Source organism: Xyrauchen texanus, chromosome 1 (assembly GCF_025860055.1).
Source record: "Xyrauchen texanus isolate HMW12.3.18 chromosome 1, RBS_HiC_50CHRs, whole genome shotgun sequence".
Lineage (NCBI taxonomy): Eukaryota > Metazoa > Chordata > Actinopteri > Cypriniformes > Catostomidae > Xyrauchen > Xyrauchen texanus.
Genome location: NC_068276.1, coordinates 29979400 through 30002255, shown reverse-complemented (window position 1 = coordinate 30002255; position 22856 = coordinate 29979400). Strand labels below are relative to the sequence as shown.

General features: G+C 41.3%; 1 protein-coding gene across 2 annotated transcripts in view; it reads right to left on the bottom strand.

Annotated features, from left to right (window-relative positions):
- Positions 1-5270: 5270 nt before the first annotated feature.
- LOC127619413 (potassium voltage-gated channel subfamily C member 1-like) overlaps positions 5271-22856 on the bottom strand; it is a 69135-nt gene continuing 51549 nt past the window's right edge. The window contains exons 3-4 of one of the 2 annotated variants that reach the window (XM_052092353.1): positions 10421-10606; positions 5271-7610 (exon numbers count right to left, since the gene is read on the bottom strand). In XM_052092353.1, coding sequence (XP_051948313.1) covers positions 7471-7610; positions 10421-10606 — 326 coding nt within the window. In that variant the 3' untranslated portion in view covers positions 5271-7470. The remainder of the gene's footprint in view (positions 7611-10420; positions 10607-22856) is intronic. The other variant, XM_052092303.1, reaches the window with a different exon arrangement.

The following is a 22856-nucleotide window of genomic DNA, read 5'->3' as shown; positions in this document are numbered from 1 at the left end:
GTTCCATAGAGGCACCAAGAGGTTGAAACCTCCCAGGTCACACCTTGTTCCCTCATGGGACCTCTCTGTGGTCCTGCTGGGCCTACAGAGATCTCCTTTCGAGCCCTTAGAGTCAGTTCAGCTGAAAGACCTCTCCTTGAAGACGGCCCTCCTGAATGCGCTCACCTCCATCAAGAGGGTTGGGGACCTGTAAGCATATTCAGTCAGCGATATGTGCCTAGAGTTCGGTTCGGCATACTCTCATGTGATCCTGAGACCCCGGCTGGGCTATGTGCCCAAGGTTCCCACAACCCCCTTTAAAGATCAGGTGGTGAACCTGCAAGTGCTGGCCCATGGCATTGTGCAGCCTTGTCGTTGCTGTGTCCGGTACGTGCTTTGCATATCTACTTGGACCGCACGGACAGCTTTAGACGCTCCGCGCAGCTCTGTATCTGTTTTGGGGGACAGCAGAAGTGGAACGCTGTCTCCAAACAGAGGATTGACCACTGGATTGTGGACGCCATCACATTGGCATACCAGGGTGTGGCGTCCCCTTTGGGACTATTAGAGCACTCTACCAGGAGCGTAGCCTCCTCCTTTGCTTAGGCCAATGGTCCTATCTAACAGACATCTGTAGACTAGCGGGCTGGGCAACACCCAATACCTGGTGAGATTTTATAATCTCCAGGTTGAGCCGGTTTTGTCCCGTGTGTTGGTATGTACAAACAGGTAAGGATGAAGGCAGCTGGCTGGGTGTGCCACTGGCACACAAATACCTTTCCTCTTACGAGGGGAAGATGTGCGCTCATTCATCAACGTGAGTTCCCGGGATCGGTGAATCCTGGATTCCTCCCCCAGAACCTGTGGCAAGCAAATTTGGCTACTTGTGTCAGGATGCCCTGTTCAGGTCAGCCCCTGTACTGGGTTTGGTCCTCCATATGCATTGGTTCTCTGTCGGTAACCCCATATGACATAATTATCCATGGTATGGTCTCCCTGACGGTAGACCTGTGTCTCCCCTTGGGCAGAGTCCCCTCTATAACTATTGCTATGCGCAGAGAATTGTGGGGGTGCTGTGCCATTCCAAATTCTGCATAAATCTCCCTTTTATCTAAATAAATATAAAGATCTTGTGGCCCCCTAGAAGTGTGCCAAGACCCCTTTAGTGGGTCCCCACCCCTGGTTGAGAACCACTGTTTTAGATGCCGCTTCTATTCCACAATTTCATTGTTGGTCTAGAGTCTTCCCTTGCAGAAACCCTTGCTGCTAGGCATCTTCCAGAGATATACTGTTCAGACACACTCACAGTAATACCAGTCCGACTATTATGGCAGCTTCCTTCCACAAATGGTTTCAATCTATCATAAAAATGAAATCAGCAGGCATGCAGTAATATTACGTAAGGCTGTATTTTGCATGCTTTGGCATTTTAAATAACCAGTTTTGCCATAAGATCCTGTGGATATGATTACTTTATTTGCATGGTCAGCATATTCCTGTCTGTCTTTTTAGTTAGGCATACATTCGATTTGCATAAATCGGTATGTATCATCTAGGGTCACTCACGCACGACAAGTAATATAAGCTTTGAAAGACATACCGCTTGTGTAATGCAGCAACAAATTCATACCAATATACCAATAGGGTCTGAGGCTATATTGCATGATCGCACCTACTGTTCAAGTACAAGATATGAAATAGTAGAATATTCCCTCTGTGGCTTAAACATCTTAATTCATAATCAGTGTTGTCCAATCAAAATCCATTATGCTTGTCATCTACTCGCCCTGCTGAACATGTGCTGTTCAGGTGCTGCAACTGCAGAGTCATTAGGCCAAGCAACTAAACCTCTCACGACACTGCAAAGCAGCGCAAATGTGCTGTCAAAAAATCTTATATACTTCTCCTGTACTTTAATAAGGATCACCTATTGCCTAACCCAACTAACACAGTTCTGCCCTCTCTCCACATGTCTTCGGACCTGAGACAAGTCTGTTTGTTCAATAGAAGCAGCACGCTTCTCTGTCAGAAGCAGCAGCGCATGGGTTCCGTGCAACAGCGGCATTATATTTACTCATGACAAGTAGCAGCAGCTGCATCAGCAGCAGCAGAACAAGTCCGCCAAGACCAATCCCATACCATGCCATTTATATAGAATAGAAAATATATGTTTGTGGCAGGGCGGAGGGCGGGGCCAGGTCGTGATCCTACACACCCGGTCACGTATTAGGCCAATCAAGTCTCCCGAGAGGGATAAAGGTCGACTGCAGAAGATCGTGCGGGAGAGAGAGATCGTTAACGGACATGTCCGTCATATGTGTGTGCGTTTGTCTTTTGTTTAAGTTTTATATTAAACTATTATTTATATTGACAAGCCAGTTCTCGCCTCCTCCTTTCCATTGATCACTTTACAATGGTGTACTACTTTGAGAATTTTAAAAGTACTAGGGCTTTGAGGAGCGCAGCATCCATTATAATGACACATATATAAGAGTAGATAGGCTTTTATGATGATTTTTGACTCCCCTTGTTTGAGTCCAGTGAAACCAATTAGTTCTAGTGTGAATCTTCTACCTGTCAATCAACCTCTGTGCTAAAATTAGGTTTTTAAACTTTGCAGGTTAAAGTGCATACACACATGCACAAGTTCACAGAACTTCATAGTCCCTAATGTGAACATTAAGTGGTACATGAGAAACACATCTGTGAAGCACAGTTAACACAGTTACTCCACTAAAATAACAGAAACTTCTGTTCTAAACATGAAGTTTGCTTTTATTAAATGCATGCAGAATTGGTTGAGATGATTTGCTGCTTTTATTTGTCTTCTTTTTGTTATTATGCAGTTTGCGCTTTATTATCATACATTAAAACATTGAAATAATGATTGATGTATGCATCATGATATCAGATACCCTCTACTCAAAATCTAAACACAAAAGAGGTGCACAATACCAGGTGTAAATGATGATGGTGCCAGTTAATACGTCTAATATATATATATATATATATATATATATATATATATATATATATATATATATATATATATTAATACCAGTGAATAAACAGGGCACAGGCACAGCGGGAAGGTGAGGGACAAAGAGTGAAGTCAAAACTGATGCACTAGGTTAAAAACATTTTATTGTTTCTTTTTTTCTGTGAAAAATGACTGAATTTGGAAAAATGAATTTGGAATTATTCATCAATTGGTCAAATAATTGATTGTTAAGTGACTGTTTGTACCCCGAACTAAATAATGACCTTGAGACGCCACTGTTAGTAACAAAAATGGTAATCTGTTAGCTGCAATAAAAAGTTGAATTTAATAATAATTAAGGTTTGATGCATCATTTACTGTTAATGGTGAATTCAGCTATATTTAGCTCCTTGTTTATCTAGAGTCATGCTTATGAAAGGTTGAACTGAGATATATTTATGATTTACCCTCTAAAGTATTATTGCAAATCATGCAGTTTCTTTAATCATGCATAATCAAACATATTTTTAACATGTATCTATTTATGTGGATTACATGTATTGTAGATTGGAAGAAAATGTACCTAGGGTAGGAATAACCAAGCAAAGTTTAGCCACATTTTATAATAGATGTGTGTAATATATAATACATATGTAACATTTACTAATATTGTAAGGGTTGAAAGACAACTCTGGTGAATAAATATAAATTAGTAATAGATGAATCTCTTTTTAGTGCACAGAGAACCTATCTACAAATGAGAATTGCTATACTGTAAAAATGCAAAAAAAAATGTAAATAAAGTGATTTAAAAATTTAAATAAATTAATTAATTATAAAAAGACAGATGCTTTTTATATACAAACATTTTGTTCATTGTGGTTGTGTTTAAAAACATTCTGCAACCTCAAATGTAATATCATATAATATATAATATATAAAAATCCTTCATATCTGTTTTGACAGTATACTTATTTAAGTTTTGCTTGGTTAAAAAACATTTCTTAGACACAGGCAGTGAGCTCACGACAAACTAACTGGATATAGATCATCTTAGTTAAACCTTGTTAGCCTTTTAAACCCATTTTTTTGTCACTTCAATTGTTCAGCTGCATGATTCTGCATTCATACACTCAGCTTTCTCTTTCACAAGTTTCACTGCAATTTGGAGAATTTGGAGTGTATTGATGTTCCTGCTTGGTTCAGAAATAGAAATTGTTAGAGTGTAACAACATTATAAATATGCACAGCAAGAGTTTAACCAACTCAAGACACAATCTCTTAACTAACATTAACAACCAAAAGGAATGTAAAAGTTTAAAAGTGCAAACAGCAAACAAAGGTAACTGATGATTAACAGCAGCAGCACTACAGAGAACAACAATATTAGTTTGATCCCATTCACAATCAAAGGCAGTTTTGTGACATTTTGTTAGTGGATAAGTTTTTTGTGCAACACAAAAAGTATATTTACAATACAGACACACTTTAAAAGAAAAGACACATATTGAACGAACATGCATTCAAATACACATTTTACAACACAACACCAAAAGTTGTAACACTATCAGCAGCCCAAAGGGGGGGGCGGACGGCTGGCAAATTTCCCTCTATTCATTTAACATGAAGAAAGCTTTTTATGTTAGCCTTTATATTTATTACTGTAAATCCAACCCATGTATCCACCCATTCATGTACGCTACAGAATTATAGATAGTTATTATCAGGAAGAGGGAAGGGTGTTCAGGGCCATGCACACTGTGGTTGGAACACCACGATTCATGACACACACTGAGTCTGCAGGCTGTTTGTGCTGGCCCTGCCGAGAAGCCTCTACAAACATAAAAAAGAAGAGAGATAACAGATAAGTTATTATTCAGACACCTAGAGAACAAAGATGGATGCAGGCTGATGTGTGAACAAGTGCAGAAGAGAGATGGAAGGGTCAGGAGGAGTAAGAGGAAGGGATGAAAGGAGACCAGAGGGTGACATTAATGCAATCTGCAAGCAGGCATGTTTCCCATGCATCAAAGGCAGGCTTCTGCATCATACCTCAGTGAGCAGAGAGTATGTTGACACTGTTGTTTTCCAGATTCAAACTTCAGCTTGTTCAGGTTTGTTTTTTGCATGCAGGTTTGTCACAGTTTCCTTCAAATGTTAATGGTTTAATTAATCACCATGCTCATCACTGCAGTCTGCCATGCTGGAGACACATGTTTTTCCCTTTTCACTCCCTTCCAATCCACCTCTTTGTGCCTGTCAACTTTAGGTCAAAGAGAGTATTGGCAAATCCAAAGAGAGAAATAGAAATAAAGCAAAAATTACATTCCAATAATAATAATAAAAAAACTACGCTTGCAATTTTCATACAAAATTTATTTCATGCTTTAGTTGAATTCATGTTTTTCTATGCAGTTATTGTTGCATAATTGATGCATGCATTGGTTTTCCTCTAAAGTTCTAAATTGCATACAATTCACTTATGATGTAAATGTACATCTGTCTGTTTGCCTTTTCTTTGTTTTGTAGCTAAAAGAAATGAGAGCAAATATATGTAAAACATCTTAACGTGATGAGATTTTTCTTGTTTTTGATTTTTTTTCTTCCTTGAAAAATAACACTGAAAAATCTTCACTTGATATGTGAAATAAACAGTTGCTCACTATAGATTTCCACAGGATCTATTTACTAATAATGACATAGAACAGCAAAATAACAATGCATTTTGCTCAGTTTTTTTTATCTATAAGATCCAGAATTACAAGCATGCCAGACAGAAACAAATTTGAAAAGTTTGAATTTATCACATAGAAAGCTTGAGAAAATACAATCTATCTTACGTCAGTAACCACTAAAGTGTCTCGTTCAGAATGTAAGGTCAATGTGACCAGAGCGTCATATATGGTTAGTAACAAATGAAAGACATAATGAAGAAATCTGTTGCTGATGTAAATAACATGGTCTTTGAATATTTCATTATCCATGGCTACATGTAAATTCTACAAAAGTGAAGAACTCTCAAAGAAAATATTTGCTTTGTACAGATATTCAAAACATATATAGAATATTTTCCTCTTTTTTATTGTAACACCATGCTCATGCTAAAAGGAACAGGTAAGAGTCCACTACATCTGTCACTGATGACACTGCAGGTACTGCTGTTAGTGATAATGAAACTCATTTTGCTTGTTTTTTAAGATATCCATCCATTGCACTCTTCAGCTGATGTATTGTCCTTCTTCCTTAAGAAGTTCTTCCTTTAAAAAAAGTCCTGGTCCATGTGCTCCTTCATTCAATCAGAGGGCATTAAAGACAGAATCTTACTGAATAAAAACATTGCCACTGTGACCACTAACAACATGATCTATTGTGCTCTCTTTCTCTCTACATATATGTCCCTCCTTTGGACTCCAGCCCCAAATCCCTGCCATTGTGAGTCAAAAAAGGCTAGAAAAGGGATTTCATTTTCCCTCTGAGATGCTTCTCTCTTCTCAGCTCACTTTAAGCACCTCTGCCTGCATATACTTAACAAGGGCAGTTTCTTCTTTGCATGAATCTGCAGTAGAAAATACAGGGGAGGATGGGATTGCTCAGGGTCATCCTGCCAATGGACCTTGTTTTTTATTCAACTCAGAATGAGGAGAAAATCGGCTGATAAATAAGAGTGCCGCTATTCCTATTTGTTTCTCTCTCTCTCTCTCTCTCTCTAAAAAACTCTCCAGAAAAGTTGGAAAAAGAGAGATGGACAGAAATGCAGAGAGAGTGAAATAATTGCAGAGGAAGGAGAGACACTGTCTATCTTGCCATAGAGGCTCTGTCATGCAGAACAATTTCAGGCTGGTCATTGCAAAGTGAGAAATGTGTGGCCCATGATAACTCCTACCTTGGATCTCATTAAACATATAAAAAGAGAGGGGAGAGGAGAATTCCACCAGAGCAAATGGAAAGTTGTTGTCTTTCCAGATGTGAGAAAGATTTTTATGTAAGAATGTGCCCACTTAAAAGAGGGACACTCTGAAAACAAATAATAAGTGAAATCATAATGAATCATTGAAATTCCAAAACTGGATTTTAAAATTAACACAAATCCATTTAACCTGGAAGGCAGGGTTTTCTTCAAAACACACAAGTCTTTTTGCCAGAGGTTTCCTGTTCTGAAGTGGTCCCTGACTCAATAATGTGTTCTTAAAGTTAGGTATAGATTTCTGATCCCAGTTATTTTATAACTGATAAACATTTGTAAGTAGGGAATACTTAAAACTTTCCCTGAGATGTTTTGGACACAGAGGTTTCTCTGATGGCTTTGTATTGGTTGAGAGCTAGTAGGGAAAGACAAGAAACAAGAAAAACCAACACATGAAGAGAGGAGACAAAAAAACAGTTCCAGAAGACAAGGACCTGAGAACAAGACAGACCAGACCAAACCAAATCAAACACTGCAGAGAACAGAAGGCAGCAGAGCAGGAGGAAGACCCAGGGAGATATCTCTAACTACACCACTGCTGTATTTCTTAGAGAATGGAGGGGATTGGAGAATGGGATTGCCGCAGGAGAACAGGCGGGCTGCAGGACCCAGTAGACATTGACACCACCTTGGCCAGCGTTCGGGCCTTGCTGGTTATGGTGCCCAGGCTTCGGGACTTTTGATAACCTTAAGTTTAGTGGAGAGAAATGTGCTCAGGGCAATTGCTGAGACACAAGTTTTTGTTTGTGCACTGCTTCACCTATGTCAGCTAGCTCCACACCCTGTTTGCCTACCTGGTTGTTACTGCTACTGGTAAGGTTTAAAGGGATTCAAATTGCATGCAATATCTGTGTGATGCATGCATAAAGAGCAGTTGGTTAATCTGGCATTAGAGAGGGCAAAGAAGGCTGTGGATTGCAAGGCAAAAGACAGACAATCAACCTATTGGTCGAATTAAGAGTTTACAGATTCATTGATCTAGAAATTCACACAAACTTTAAATTCACTGCTAAATGTAAAGGTAACCCCCCAAAAAAAAAAAATATGTCCTGGTTAGATGATTCATCAGGGACAATTTTCAGCCTTATCTCATGCAAATTACATGACTGAAAGACTATAGTTTACATATTAAAATATGTAATATTTTTACATATTTTACATATTATTACATATTTTTGCAAAATGACTATACATGGTTTAGCAATTACAGTACACATATCATGGCAGTTCCGTGGTGAAATATCCAACGAATGGTGCTAAAGGCTAAATATTCTTCTAAAGAGATGATGTGTTTGAGATAAATGCCTAATCAAGTTTTAAATCAACAAAATCTACCTCCCCTCCCAATCCCTTAAACCTAACCGATAGTTTCATAAAAGCAAATGTGAGATGAAAAGCGTAATTGCTGTAGCAACCACATAATTGAGTGGTGCTTCTTGACATGTGTTGTGTGCTCTCTAGGACTCATACCATGTTTTTTTGCGTTGCAAGTCCACGCTCTACCAGTTGAGCAACCGATTTTGCTTCAACAATCTTATAAATGCAATTGGTTATGTAATTCAAACAGCTTACAAGTACAAGTGCTTTTACATCATAAGACAGCATTGTGTTAGGATCAGGGCAAACATTAAGTGTTCATGAACTGATAATCTGCAGTTTTAATCACTGATTTCTGTGAAAGTGAATGAAACGAGCCACATGAAAATAATTTAGCAAATATGCAGGTATAGTAACGTGATTCTATTAGACCAGTTGTCCATTTCAAGCACTTTTCAAGGTATACTGTATATACACCATGTCACATTTTTCTTTGCCTGTGTGCAGAACCAAGTCTTCTCTATCTCATCCAATACCATACAGGCATTAGGACAGTGTGCAGCAAGGCCGCAAGACTGCCCCAACACATGCACAACATAAAGCTACTGAAATAAAGAACAGCCCACTTCAAAAAAGCACTGCATGCACACATTCACACAAGCACACAAAAACAACTCTAGAACAATCACCCATACAAATAAATGTACACTTACACAAACGCACATAAAACACAGATACATTGATTCATAAAAAAAAAAGAAACACATTTGTTGGGAACCATGTGTTTAGTTCTGCCTAGTGATGATGTTGACTACCTTGTGATGCATTTGGCTGTGGGTAAGATTTGAAGTCAAACAGAGCATGCTCACACAGAGCAACATGTCATATGACACAGACAGACAGCCCTATTGTTTAGAAAATGACGAAGCACTAGAATGACAAATTGGTAATGCTTTTGAGGATGGTAGCAGTAGTACATTTTTTAATATGATTCATAAATATATGGCTATGTCTGTTTTTGCTGTCACAGTTGGTGTTGTTATAATTGTTGTTGACACACAATTTTGGGTGTGATTCTTTAGCCACCTTGTCTCAAGTCTATTCATACAGCATGGGTCAGAAGGGGAGTTCAAACCAGAAGGGAGCCATGAGTTTATTTGAGAATGTGTCAGTCTTTATATCACTACATTAATTTGCTGGCTTGTTGCACATTCATTGACAGCCTCTAAAGCTACAGACTGTGTAGGGGCCTTTTATTTGTCTAAGGCTGCTGGGAGCGGTTTGAATGCTATGCTGTATGGCAGTAAAACAGGAATGGATATCAGGTGTTGACCCTGGTATGGCCATCCTCTGGGTTATGCACCCATCCTAGCTGCAGCAGTGGGTAACCCTGTGGGCCATACGTCGGGCCGGCTGCCTCCACCCCTGACATCCCTGAGAATGTTCCGTCTATAAGCCAATCAGGTAGCATAAAAAATATGGGAGAGAGGGAGAGATGGAGGGAGGTACAAGCATAGAGACAGACCCCAGGCATGTACAGTGGTGTAAGAAACGAGTAAAAAACAAACAAACAACAAAGAAAAACAGAAAAAAGGGAAGATTAAGGTTGGCCCCAGGAGGCAGCTGTATGTGTGTTATATGAGTTTGACATAATGCAGCATGGTGTGAAAAAACAAAACCTTATTTACAATATATTCAAAGGAGAAGAGGGTTGGAGAAATGTGACTAGTGAAAGGATCTGAGCGTGCAGGGAAGGGTCCTTATCCAATATGAATCATATTTGCAAATGAAAAATAGACAAATAATTTGATAGTAACCCTTATAAATAATATAAGAATTAAAGAAACTTTAAGATGTTGCTTCCTTGCAGTATCCCTTCAGCCAACATGAGTAAGCCATTGTAGGTGAGTCTGAGACTAACTTCCAACTAAGATACCTTTGATGGGAATGTGGATGTTGGGAAATTAATTTCCTAAGTACAAATTTGGTCTTTAATCTTAAATAATTTTGTGATGAAAATGTAAATTTTTATATAGTTACAAACTGTCTGTTGTGGGCGCGCTCTGCTTGTCTGTATGTTTGGACTGTCTGTATGCCTTTATTTTGTTTGTAGTATACTTGAGATATTACATTTGTGTTGATGTGCATGTGTGGTGGACAATAGGTTAGCTGTTACATACCGTTCCTCACTCTGGTTTCCATGTTTGTGGATCGTCTGCCAACATTCAGGAGATAACAAGAAGTCTCTCCCCGTGGCTCGCTTGGGTTAAAGATCTGGCCGTCCTCAGGGGAAATGATTTGGTCTATGTGGGGACAATCCTCATTGGCCAGTGCTGCTTTAGCTGCCTCACCATTCACTTTGGGATCTTCAAACACATAAGCTGTTAGAACATGTAGCCATGGCACTACACCCAGTTTAAGGCATGTGAGGGGATGTGTAGGACAGATAATATGGATCTTTGGTAACATGGATGTAAATGAATGAATGTACTGTATGCATGACCAGTGTTTCTGGAGCATACTCATTCAACAAAAAATAAACTTTATCATGCTATCACAGTTTTTCAATGAGATTTCTGGAAATATTTTCCTCATGGAAATTTAGTACAATTTGCAGTAAATGTATCAAACAGTATGGGACCTTCAAGTGCAGTTGAAAATATCATAATTACGAATAATGAACACATAAACGGCCACTCAAATTTACATTTACCAGTGAAAACTCAGAATTGATGAGTTGTGTTGTTGGATAGGCTGTCAACATGAAAGATGGCAGAAAGTAAGTAAATTATTTTGCAAAATTATTCCAATTTCAGTGCTGCTTTTAATTAATATTGATTTGTTAATCTATGTGGAAATTAATTAATAATTTGTTAAATACATTGTATCAATAAATCGTGTCGATTATGTAAAATTGATAAGGGTTTATTCACTTATGCTTGTGCAGAAAAACTGAAAAAAGTATATTTTGCTATTGTTCATTGTGTATTATTTTATTTATTTATTATATGATTTTTTTTTTATCTTGGCTTTTTATTGAGTCTGGAATATTGTAATAACGAATGTCCAACAAAACAATATGCTTTCTCACTGGTTAGGCCACAGAGAGGTTCCAGTCCCCCTATTAATGCACACTGTCCATCGACTGGTTAGGTTGCATGGAGGTTCAGGTCCCCCTAATCAATGCACACCATCCATCTTTAAAGGTGAAAAATCTTAGTGATTTTTTTTCCCCTCGTTAATAAATTTTTATTCACAAATAAATTAATATACATTTTCAAAAATGTGTAAAAACATGAGCACTTTGTTTTAAATGAAGAATCAAGTCATTTCGATAACTTAATAGAATGGTTTTATTCTTCATGGAGAGGATCCACTTATCTGGGCCACCTTGTTAGGATCACATGACTATTTGAAAACTACTTGTGCAATCTCAGTAACCACCATGATATTCAACTCTTTCATTTATGGATTAAATTAACCATGGCTGACTATAAATAGTGGGCTGTAAACTACATCATTTGAATGATTACGGCTCCTCCAGCAGCGGTGGTGAGCAGTGAGATGGCATGTCAGTCAAGAGCCAATCATAACAGTGGGCGTTAACTGACAAGTCTTAAAGGAGAAGCAGCACCAAAACAGAGCATTTTTCGATAGAGGGTCAGAATGAGGGTGGAAAATGATCGTGTTTTACAAATATATGACAGTTTTTTTGTGCAAAAATCAATATAGTAAAAAAATAAGCATGTCATGACCCTTTTAAAGCAACTGAAGTACACATACTGTATACATTTGTAGTACTACACTTGTCCAAACAGCAGGTTGCTGCTATGGCTCTGCTCCAAGCAATGAAGAGGAGCATTGAATTATAGCCTCTGGCCACAGTGTAATATATGGAAACAGCTCATTGGCAACAAACCTGTTCACCTGTGAGCTCTGTGGCAGCCAAAAGCTTCTGCTCACTCAATTTATGCCTCATCGATCAGACCAGAGAGAATGGAGAACGCTGCCAAATTCCTTGGGCAAAGACCGCTTTGAACTATCATATCTCCACATCGATTTTCCATTGTATCAACAACATTGATACAAACACTCCCTTATGAACATATTACTTTCAATTAAAGAGAATATATTAACAAGTGCAGCTGGGTTTGACTGTGGTTATTCAAATGGGACATGAGTCTGGTTGGAAATATTAGAGTAGCTTAATTTCATTATGGACTATTATTGATGGTAAAGCATGCACAGTCTGTAGACACACACACACACTAATGTATAAAGTAACACTTCAACAAAACGGTGACATAAAATATACAGACGTCTTCTCAAGTTGTGTTTTATTCCCTAAGGTCCTGTTCTTCCAGACAAAAAAAAGTAGTTTATGAATACACAGGCCTCAGTTTTCATAAAATCACCTTAATATTTCGCATTACCACCTGAGGGAGGGAACGAGACGTTGTGTTGATTGAAGGGACACAAGGGGTCAAGTGAGCTAACCTAACGTTCCCTTTCCGCCGTCCGCCAAAGCAGACAAAGAGCTGCTCAGAACATCTAAAGCGGTCCAAATAGATACGCAAAGCACGTACCAGACACAGCAACAAAAGGGCTGCGTCTACCTCCTCCCGGGGCACCGCTTGCAGGTTCACAACCTGGTCCCTGAAGGGGGTCATAGGAACCATGGGCTCGTAGCCCGGTCGCAGCCTCAGGATAACGTGAGTATGTGCCGGACCGAACTCCAGGCAGGTGTCGCTGACAGAGAATGCTTGCTGGTCCCCAACCCTCTTGATGGAAGCTAACGTGATCAGGAGGGCCATCTTCAGGGAGAGGGCGAGATCAACTGAATCAAGCGGCTCGAAGGGGGGTCTCTGAAGGCCCATGAGGACCACTGAGAGGTCCCAGGAGGGGAACATGCTTGGCTGGGGGCCTCTAAGGAACCTGATAATCAAGTCATGCTTACCCAAGGACTTGTCATCTTCTGCGTCATGGTGGGCCGCGATAGCAGCTATATACACCTTCAAGGTGGAGGGGGACATCCTCCCCTCCAGCCTCTCCTGCCAGAATGAAAGCACTGACCAAACTGCACATCTATGCGGATCTTCAGCTTGGGAAGAACACCAATTCACGAACGAGTGCCACTTTATGGCGTAAAGTTGCCTGGTGGAGGGAGCTCTGTTTTGGTAACTCTCGAGAGTGAGCCAGGATGAGCCAGTTGTCCAGGTAATTGAGTATGCGGATGCCCACTTCTCTTAGCGGGGCAAGGGCTGCCTCTGCACCTTTGTGAAGATGCAAGGGGACAGGGACAGTCCGAAGGGTAGGCCCTTGTACTGATACGCCTGGCCGTCTTACGCGAACCTTAGGAAGAGTTGGTGTCGAGGCAAGAGGGAGACATGGAAGTACGCGTCCTTCAGGTCTACCATTGCAAACCAATCTAGCTGTTGAACGCAGGTAAGAATCTGTTTCTGCATGAGAATTTTGAACGGGAGTCTGTGCAAAGCCTGGTTGAGAACTCGCAGGTCCAAGATTCGTCGCAACCAGCCACCTTTTTTGGGTACGATGAAGTAAGTGCTGTAGAAACCTTTCTCCATCTTGGCTGGAGGGACGGGCTCTATCGCATCCTTAAGAAGCAGAGTCGTGATCTCTGCCCTTAAAGTGCTGGCTTTTTCGCCGTGTACGGAGGTGGAGCGAATACCACCGAATCAAGGCGGGAGCCGGGCGCACTGAATCGCCTAGCCAAGTCGGATGGTCCTGGTCAACCAGAGCGACGGGTTGGGCAGCAAAAGCCACATGTCCAAACTCCGCGCGAGGGGCACTAACAGAATGATCGCTTTTGACTTACCGTGCGGGGATTCGTGGCGGGGGAGCAGTTAATAGTGTCGGTAGGCAAAAGAGAGTCCCGAGGCTTGGGTGCTGAGAAAACACTCAAAAAACTTACCGTGCTCCGCTCAACCGGCAGGGGGCGGCTTAGAGACTGAGAAAGAGGTCCTGGAAAGGTGTCTGCAGAACTCATCAGCGCTGGCCTGCCGGGGCTGAGCAGTCACGGGTCCGGAGGCAAGAGAGCTGCATCCGGGGAGCCGGGACTGTAGAGTTTTGGGTCCGGGGTGCCGTGAGAAGGCTGCGCACCGGTTGGATGACCCAGGGAGTGAGAAAATCGCTCTTTTATTGAGAATGTGTGGCAAATGATAGTAATGAAATAAGGATTCTCCTCCTGGCCCTCCACCAGGGGACAGAGTGGTCTTGGTACCAGCACCGGAGTGAACATCTGACTGCCTGGGTCGCCCATCTCAGGAGCACTTATGAGCTTTCCTGGTCCTGGAAGTGGTCCTAGAGACGGGGGGCATACGCTGCCTCCGAGGTGCTCGACACACTGGAGCTGAGAGCTGGGCCCTGGTTGAGGCGGAGCTGCCTGTTGTTTGGTCGCAGGGGGCGCCCTCGGCGAGCTGGCAGGGCGCGCTGGCTTGACGACGCCCCAGCATGATGTGGGATATTGCCTCCATCTGCTTCTTCACCAGCGATAACTGCTGTCGAAGTCATCAACGGTGTCACCGAAGACGCCAAGCTGGGAGACGGGGGCGTTGAGAAACCTTGATTTGTCAACGTCGCGCATCTCGACCACGTTCAGCCAGAGGTGATGCTCCTGGACCATGAGGGTGGCCATCGGCCTCCCGAGTGCCTGCGCTGTGACCTTCGTGGCTCTGAGAGCTAGGTCGGTGGCAGAGTACAGAGTTCCTGCAGTACGTCAGGGCCGGGACTACCCAGGTGCAGATCTTTGAGTGCCTTGGTGGACCTGTAGGAGAGCCATGGCATGCAGGGCGGAGGCGGCCTGACAGGTGGTGCTGTAGGATTTCGAGGTCAATGATGATGTCAACCTACAGGCTCTGGAGGGGATTACCGGGCAGTCCCACCAGGTGGCGGCGTTCTCGGGACACAGGTGGATCGCAACCACTCTGTCCACCTGGGGGACCTCCGTGTACCCGTGGGCTGCCCTGCCATCCAGGGTAGTGAGTGCGGACGAGCGGAGGGGTCGGTTCCGATCAGTAAAAGGTGCCTTCCACGACCGCGTCAGCTCATCATGCACTTCCGGGAAGAAAGGTAACGTGGGGGGATGTGGCTGGGAGCAACACCCGGAGCCGAGGTACCAGTCGTCAAGCCGCGAAGGCTGTGGGGAGGACGGAGGTTTCCAGTCCAATCTCACACTCACGGCAGCCCGGGCCAGCATGTCGGCCATCTGTGCATCAGCCTCAGACTGGGCGGGCTGGCCCAAAGGCAGCAGCCCAGTCGAGTCCTCTGCGTCAGACGCCTGGACGCTCTTTGATGCAGCGGCGATGTCATCATCCAATTCCAGGGGCTCAAGGGAGAATGCCGGCTGGCCATGAGGCGAGCCATACTCATCCCGAGCTTAGACAGGAGCGAGCGAGCGTGTTGGGGGCAGGTGGTTCATCGGGATTTACCCGGCAAAACCGAGCCCGTTGTCATCCCCAGATCGCCTTCATCGCCAGCTGGGTCCTCAATCCAGTGGGAAGAAGGAGCGATGCGGGGGGGAGGGGATTGGGTGGGGGGGGCTGAAGTGGCATTGACCTTGAGAAAGGAGAGCCGTGACCACAACGCTGCCATGGACATGTTCTCGCAGTGAGTACATGAACCATCCATGAACGCCGCCTCAGTATGATCGCTGCCCAGGCACACGAGGCAGCGTCTGTGGCCGTCGGTCTTGGAGAGATATCGACCATATCCAGGAACCACACAGAGGCGGAAGGGCGTCTTGAAAAAAGACGCGTTCTGAAAAGGATGTTCAACGCCTGCTGGGTATTGCTCTTTTATGAGAGGAAAACTCAAACTCTTTTAGAGAAAATAAAACTTTTAGGAGGAGAACACTCTTTTAGGCAATGAAAGTGCTGTCGAAGTGCCCAGTGGCATGGACTGCACAGCGTGCAGAGAGAGAGAACGCCAGCTGGAAACACGCCGTAGATCCAACAGCAGTGCTTCTCGCCAGTAGAGGTGAGTGGAAAAGTGGTGAACTCAGCTTTGCTGTTGCAGAACCGTTCAGCTCCGAAGAAAAAATCTGACTGACAGACGTACGGCCGCAAATTCTGTTTGCCAATTTCACATTGGCCTTTTCTCAAGTTCAGAGGTACACGAGGCTCCCAAGGAAGAACTCTTGTGTCACTTCATTCGACACAACGTCGAGTGAGTGACAGAAGGGGATCTCAAAACATACACCCAGGAAGAGCAGAGAAGTGACACAATTACAATAATTTCTGGAAACAGGAAGGGAGGGGGAGATGACTCATCTTTATGTGTAGTTTGATGAACACAAGTATCTCATTCTCAATTCTGATTTCTGTTTCTCTATTTTTCAAATTTTGAGGCCTAAAGTTATTTTTGAAGACTGTTGTGTACTGTTAAAGCAACAGTTTATGAATATATACAGTGCATATGCATATAAGCTGTAAGTCAATACCTGGATATATAATAGAGTGCTGTGGTGATTTCTCAGGGCCAGCAAAGCCTTATATGCTGGTGTAGCATGCCCAATAAATACATATTTTTTCATCCTTTTCATTCATTCTGAACTTTTTGTTTTTTCAGTCACTTTCCATTCCTAATTCATCAAACAAATGACAAAAAACAATCAGAATTAATTCTTCAATGCTTACAAGCAAAGTGTAACAACTGCTTCACAAATCGCATGCCAGAAGCCATGCTCCTTAGCTGAAGCAGCATGTGAGTCTGAGCTCCATCTTGTCAGGCCTTCAGAATTTCCACAGAATCCCTCAAAAGTGCAAGTGAATAGGCATCTAAAGTCAGATTGTAAGATTCATCAGCCAATCAGATTTATTTATTTGTTCTTGGTGGGTGCGGTCTTTAAGATATGTCCCAGTCCAGGCCTACTAGCTGGCCTTGAGTGACTCAAACATGCTTTAACCCTTCTTGGTCTAAGGGGTCTTAAGTCCGCCTGGCATTATTTTGATATTTTGGCTTCTGGAATGGTCAATTTTCATAGCAGAGTGAAGAGAGTCATATTTCTGGATTCTATAGATTCTCATCTACAATGTGGATGCATTGTAAATACACTTCTTGAGACATTTGTCCTGTTCTGATGTGATATATCACCAAAAAATACAAAAACGGAAATTCAATTTTGTTGTTTTTATTATATAAAAAATATTAAACATAAATGAATAATGAATTTTACAACAAATATTTATTCCTCAAAGGCTTTAGAACAACTTCAAAAGAAATTGGGTGAAAAAATATAAAGAAACAAAACAACTATTTACATTTCTGTGACTATAGTCGCCATACCTTTTTTTTTTTTTTGGTTGAAAAACATAAGAAAATATAAAAGGAATAAAACCGTTCATTTGAATGGAATATTCTGTATAAATGGAGTAATATCCAAAAACACCACTAGATAGAACTGTTTACTGCATTTGAATGATTGATGTGCTTTTCATCAGTCATTATGTGCCACAGGCTCTGGCTGTAGGAATTTCACACCCCTCCCCCCTTTTACTCCAATGACATCTGACAACATCATTCTTTGTTTTTGGTCTGTGATTGGTTCACACACACACACACAGGTCTGTGATTGGTTCACACACACACACAGCTCTGTGATTGGTTTACACACACCAACAGCATTTTATATCATTAGATAAAATACAGTACAATGTCTTTGATTTGCGGTAAAATCTATAATAATAATGCTATAGATTTGCACTAAAATACGGAAGGCTTATCATTCGCGGAAGTCAACACAGTCTATGCAGTCGAATGGCAGCTTTTTCATAAAAAAAAAAGTAAGTTAATACCTTGATCCATTCCGAAGTTATTAATAGATATGTCAGGGGTGCGCACTTTGACGCTCTAGTGCGTCAGGCGACTTTGAAGTGATGTATGTAATTTGAAAGATCTTCATGCCAGATGCCAGATTGTCTGGTTAGAGTATTTCTTTAACAACTGATCTCCTGGGATTTTCATACAGAACAGTCTCTAAAATTTACTCAGAATGGTGCCAAAAACAAATAAAATCCAGTGAGGGGCAGTTCTGAAGATGAAATGCCTTGTTGATGAGAGAGGTCAACAGAGAATGGCCAGACTGGTTTGAAGTGACAATGTAACTCAGATAACCACTCTGTACAATTGTAGTGAGAAGAATATCATGTCAGAATGCTATTCTAAAATGCAGGTTTTAATGTTAAATGGTCTACATTTATATAGCTCTTTTTTAACCTTAGCGGTATTCAAAGCGCTTTACACTGCATCTCATTCACCCATTCACACACAAATTCACACACCAATGACAGCAGAGCTGCCTGTCATTGGGAGCAACTTGGTGTGCAGTGTCTTGCCCAAGGACACTTCGGCATGTGGTGTCGTGTGGGCTGGGAATTGAACTGCCAACCATGTGATTAGTGGACTACCAGCTCTACCACCTGAGCCACAGCCACCCCGGCTTTAATGGCTGATCGGTGTATATATATATATATATGTATATATATACTGTATATATATATATTTACTATTTATTAAAGTATATATTATTATTTTTTATATTAAAGTCTCCAAATACTTCAATTTGAAATCTATTATAATTTGTGAAATGTTTGCTTAAAAAGTGTGCTTGTATGAGCTTTTTTTATTTTTATATATATATATATATATATATATATATATATATATATATAAATGGAAAATGGTGTGATAATGACAATGACATTCATTTTGAAATGCGACTTTTGGAAGTTTCCAAAAACTTTTTGGGGCCACTGTATCCTATAACATTCTTTGTATTGTTCATTGGCTGTTTTACACAATATACTGTATCATGTATCTTTAAAACTTTTTTTTGAAAGGTACATGTGTACAGTTCAGTACAGATTCATCAGGGGTCACATGGTTAATGAACAGATCATAGTAAGCATGTTCTGATAATTCTGTGTGAATGATAGTGTAACGTTCAATGGAAAGGAGGAGGCGAGAACCGGCTTGCCAATATAAATAATATTTTAATTGTTGACTTAAACAAAAGACAAACATACACACATGATGGACATGTCTGTAAACAATCTCTCTCTCATCGCACCACCGTCTGCCATCGGCCTTTATACCTCTCGGAGGCTTAATTAGCCTGATAAGGGACCGGGTGTGTATAATCATAACCCGGCCCCGCCCTCCACCCTGCCACAGATAGTAAAGAGGTTGAGAACCTACTCACTTTATGTACACACACAGTCATAATTATTTACATATAAGAGTAGAGCCACAGTGAAGAGCAACACTTCTGGGACCCTGCCGCATCTGCCCTACTTCCTCACTGCTAATTCTGCTCCAAAAGGTGAACAGCCTCAAGTTTTTTCCTCATCTTCACTTCCACTTTGAGCACTCGTCTCTTCTGTGTATGAAATAACATCAGGTATTGTATGGCCAAACATCTTCTGCCAGATCTCTTACTGTATATTTAAGAGGGGTGATTATATAGTGTACAATAAAATATAAAGTATATTATACATAACATAACAAATGTTATCTTAAGTATGATTCACAATTTTGTAAATGTACAGTTTAAGTATATACACATTTTTCTGGCATGTATGCTGGTTCCTATGCAGCTTTAGTGACCACTCCTTTTTTTTTTTGAGAGCTGTGTGAATGTTGCATTTACATTTAGAACAAGAACAGTTCTCAAAATACCATTATGCTGAATATTTTAAGTGTGAGTGTACCATTTTGAATGGGAAACCACGAAACTATGAAAAAAAAAATAAGCGAATAGGCCAAAAGCATAATGTTAATTACACAACTCAAAATGATCAGGAGATCTCTGAATTAAGTATATAAGTGTAAGTGTAAAATAACTATACAGTCTGTCACAGACACAGTCTGTCAGTGACACTCTGTGAATATGTTGAGAAGGCTCTGGAACTTGGCGGTTCCCCTTTCACAGTGGATTATGGTGGGAACCCTGGGCCAAAACCTGCATCCACGGCTCCTTGACCCACGCCTGCCTCGGCCAATGGGCCAGCGCCCCTGCCTGCCACGACCAACGGGCCAACGCACATGCACGGAGGTCATTCCCCAGTCGCTGGCAGTGCTCACGGCCACGGAGGTTGTTCTCCAGTGATTCCTCCTCCAGCGGCTCCGCCTGCTCCTCCAGAGACTCCTCTTACAGCGGCTTCGCCTGGCCCTCCTCCAGCAGCTTCAGCTTGACCCTATGCTGGCCCTGTGGCCACCTCCCAGGCCTCCTGAACCTGTCCCTGCTCTGTGGCCCCCTCCCAGGTCTCCGAACCCGGTCCTGGCCCTGTGGCCTCTCGACTCTATCCCAGCTCTGAGGTCATCTCCCAGATTTCCTGACTCAGTCACTGAACTGAAGTGTCATCTACGGATTCCCTTCCTCACCTGTATCTTCCTGCTCTCCTCTGCCATCTTTGGGGTGCCAGGGGGGTAGTTATGTCACAGTCTGTCTCCCTCGTATTTCCTAGGACTCTTATTTTGAAGTGTTTTCCCATACTATATTTCCCATAATGCACTGCCATCTTTTACTCATCATTCTCATCTGTTTTCCATTCCCTCATTAGCCCTTATATGTGTATAAATACCCTCTAGTTTTGCATTTCTTTGTCAGTTCTGATTCTTGCTGTATGAGTTAACGTTTGTTTGATTGTTTGTTTGTTTGTTTGTTTGTTTCACTGTCATCATCATAATTAAAAGCCTGCAATTAGATCCAGCATCTCCCATCAGCATCTACTTGTGACAATAAGACTACATCTGTTACTGTCTATAAAGGACAAAGTGTTGACTAATCTTAAACAGTGATTTGTTTGTGAGTGTGACCTAGCTGCACTGAGAGTGTTGCTTTGCGACAGTGGCCAATTCAACATGCATTTGCTCCATGCTGGTGATTCTTACGATTCTCTGCCCAAAGTTAAATGGATGGAGATGGATGGATAATCAAGGCCTTTCTACATTGTGCCATCGGAAAACACATTACAAGAGGGATTTAAAGAGGTTGTGCAGAAAGTAACAGGGTGGAGAGGAAGAGGAGGGAGAGGAAGCCTGAGACAGTTTGGCACAAAGACCAAAGTTTCATTGGATTAATTGTAAATTATGTGTCCCACTCTCAACTAAATATCTACCATTAAAAATGTATATCCATTTTATCCCTTAGGCATCACTTAACAGCAAGTTATGTATTGATTTATACTGCGTTCTACCTCAGTGTGTGTGTGAGCTGTGTGTTCTGCAGTACTGTGTGAATAGCACAGGAATCATGCAAGGCAAGTGAATGACTGCAGCTCATTGCAGAGTGCTTGCTAGGACACCATTGCCATAGCAACAGGCTCTAGCGCAGCATAAAAACACAGAAAATGAAATAATAAAAATATGTTGTGAAAACAGAAAGCTTGGTTTGAAACTAACAGAATGATCTTGCATGCAAAGAATGCAGGAAGTACTTTTTCTTTCTCTCTTTCCCTTATCTGTATGATTAATTGCCAGGGCCCCCTGACTCTATATTGCCCTGGGCCCATTTCCTATTTAAAAATACTGTTTAGAATTTGTTGTGGGCCCCCCCTGGACCAGTGGGCCCTTAGAATCATTACCAACTTTCATCCTACTAGCTACGGCCCTGATCATTGCCATACCTCAGCCTCTCTCTAACAGTGACAGCACAATTCATTGAGCAAATTCTCAAAGTTCAGTGTTTATCCCAAACTCTCACAACAATGTTTTTCCAATGGCATGTTTATGTGGTTTACGAGGACAATTTTTGAGTTTACAAACTGGTAATTACAAGGGTATTATGCTATAAATGTGGTTTATGAGGACATTTCTAGTGTCCCCATAATATAAATAGCTTAAAAAACATATTAAACAATGTTTTATTGAAAATGTAAAAATGCAGAAAGTTTTTTTGTGAGGGTTATGTTTAGGGGATAGTTATAGTTTGTACAGTATAAAAATAATTATTTCTATGGAAAGTCCTCATAATGATAGGTAGACCAACATCCACAACTAATATGTGCGAAGTTTTGTATTAGAACTGTATCTCTTAATAAATTCAGGATTATTTTCTCTATTTTTAATTTTTGTGCAGGAAGATGATTATAAAAATAATGTAACTGTGGTGACATTTTTGCAAAATGATAATGCATGGGTCCTTAAACATATATCGGCAGTTCCGAAGTGAAAAGTAGCTGTGTGGTGCTGAAAGCTAAATGAAGAAAATATGCTAAAAAGAGAAGGGGTTTTAAAAGTTTAAGGTTTATGCTCTGTCAAGTTTTAAATCAACAAAACGGGCTGGTGGGGTGGCGGCGAAACACAAATGAGCTAAAGCTAAAATTAGCTGCTGCATTATGCAGAACGGACCACAAAACGGAGCCATGATAATATTCATTTCACAAGGAAACTGCAATACATACAAAGAGCCACGTAAAAATCATTTTGCAAAAATGTATGTATAGTAATGTGATTGTACGATCTCATTTCCACCTGGTATTAAGATGTGTTTTTAGTGATCAGATCACATGTGGTCAGAAATAAATATAGGTCTAAATTGGGTTTAAAATGTGGTCTAAAATGTTTTGTGCTAAAATAAGCAAATTGCAAGCAGTTTAA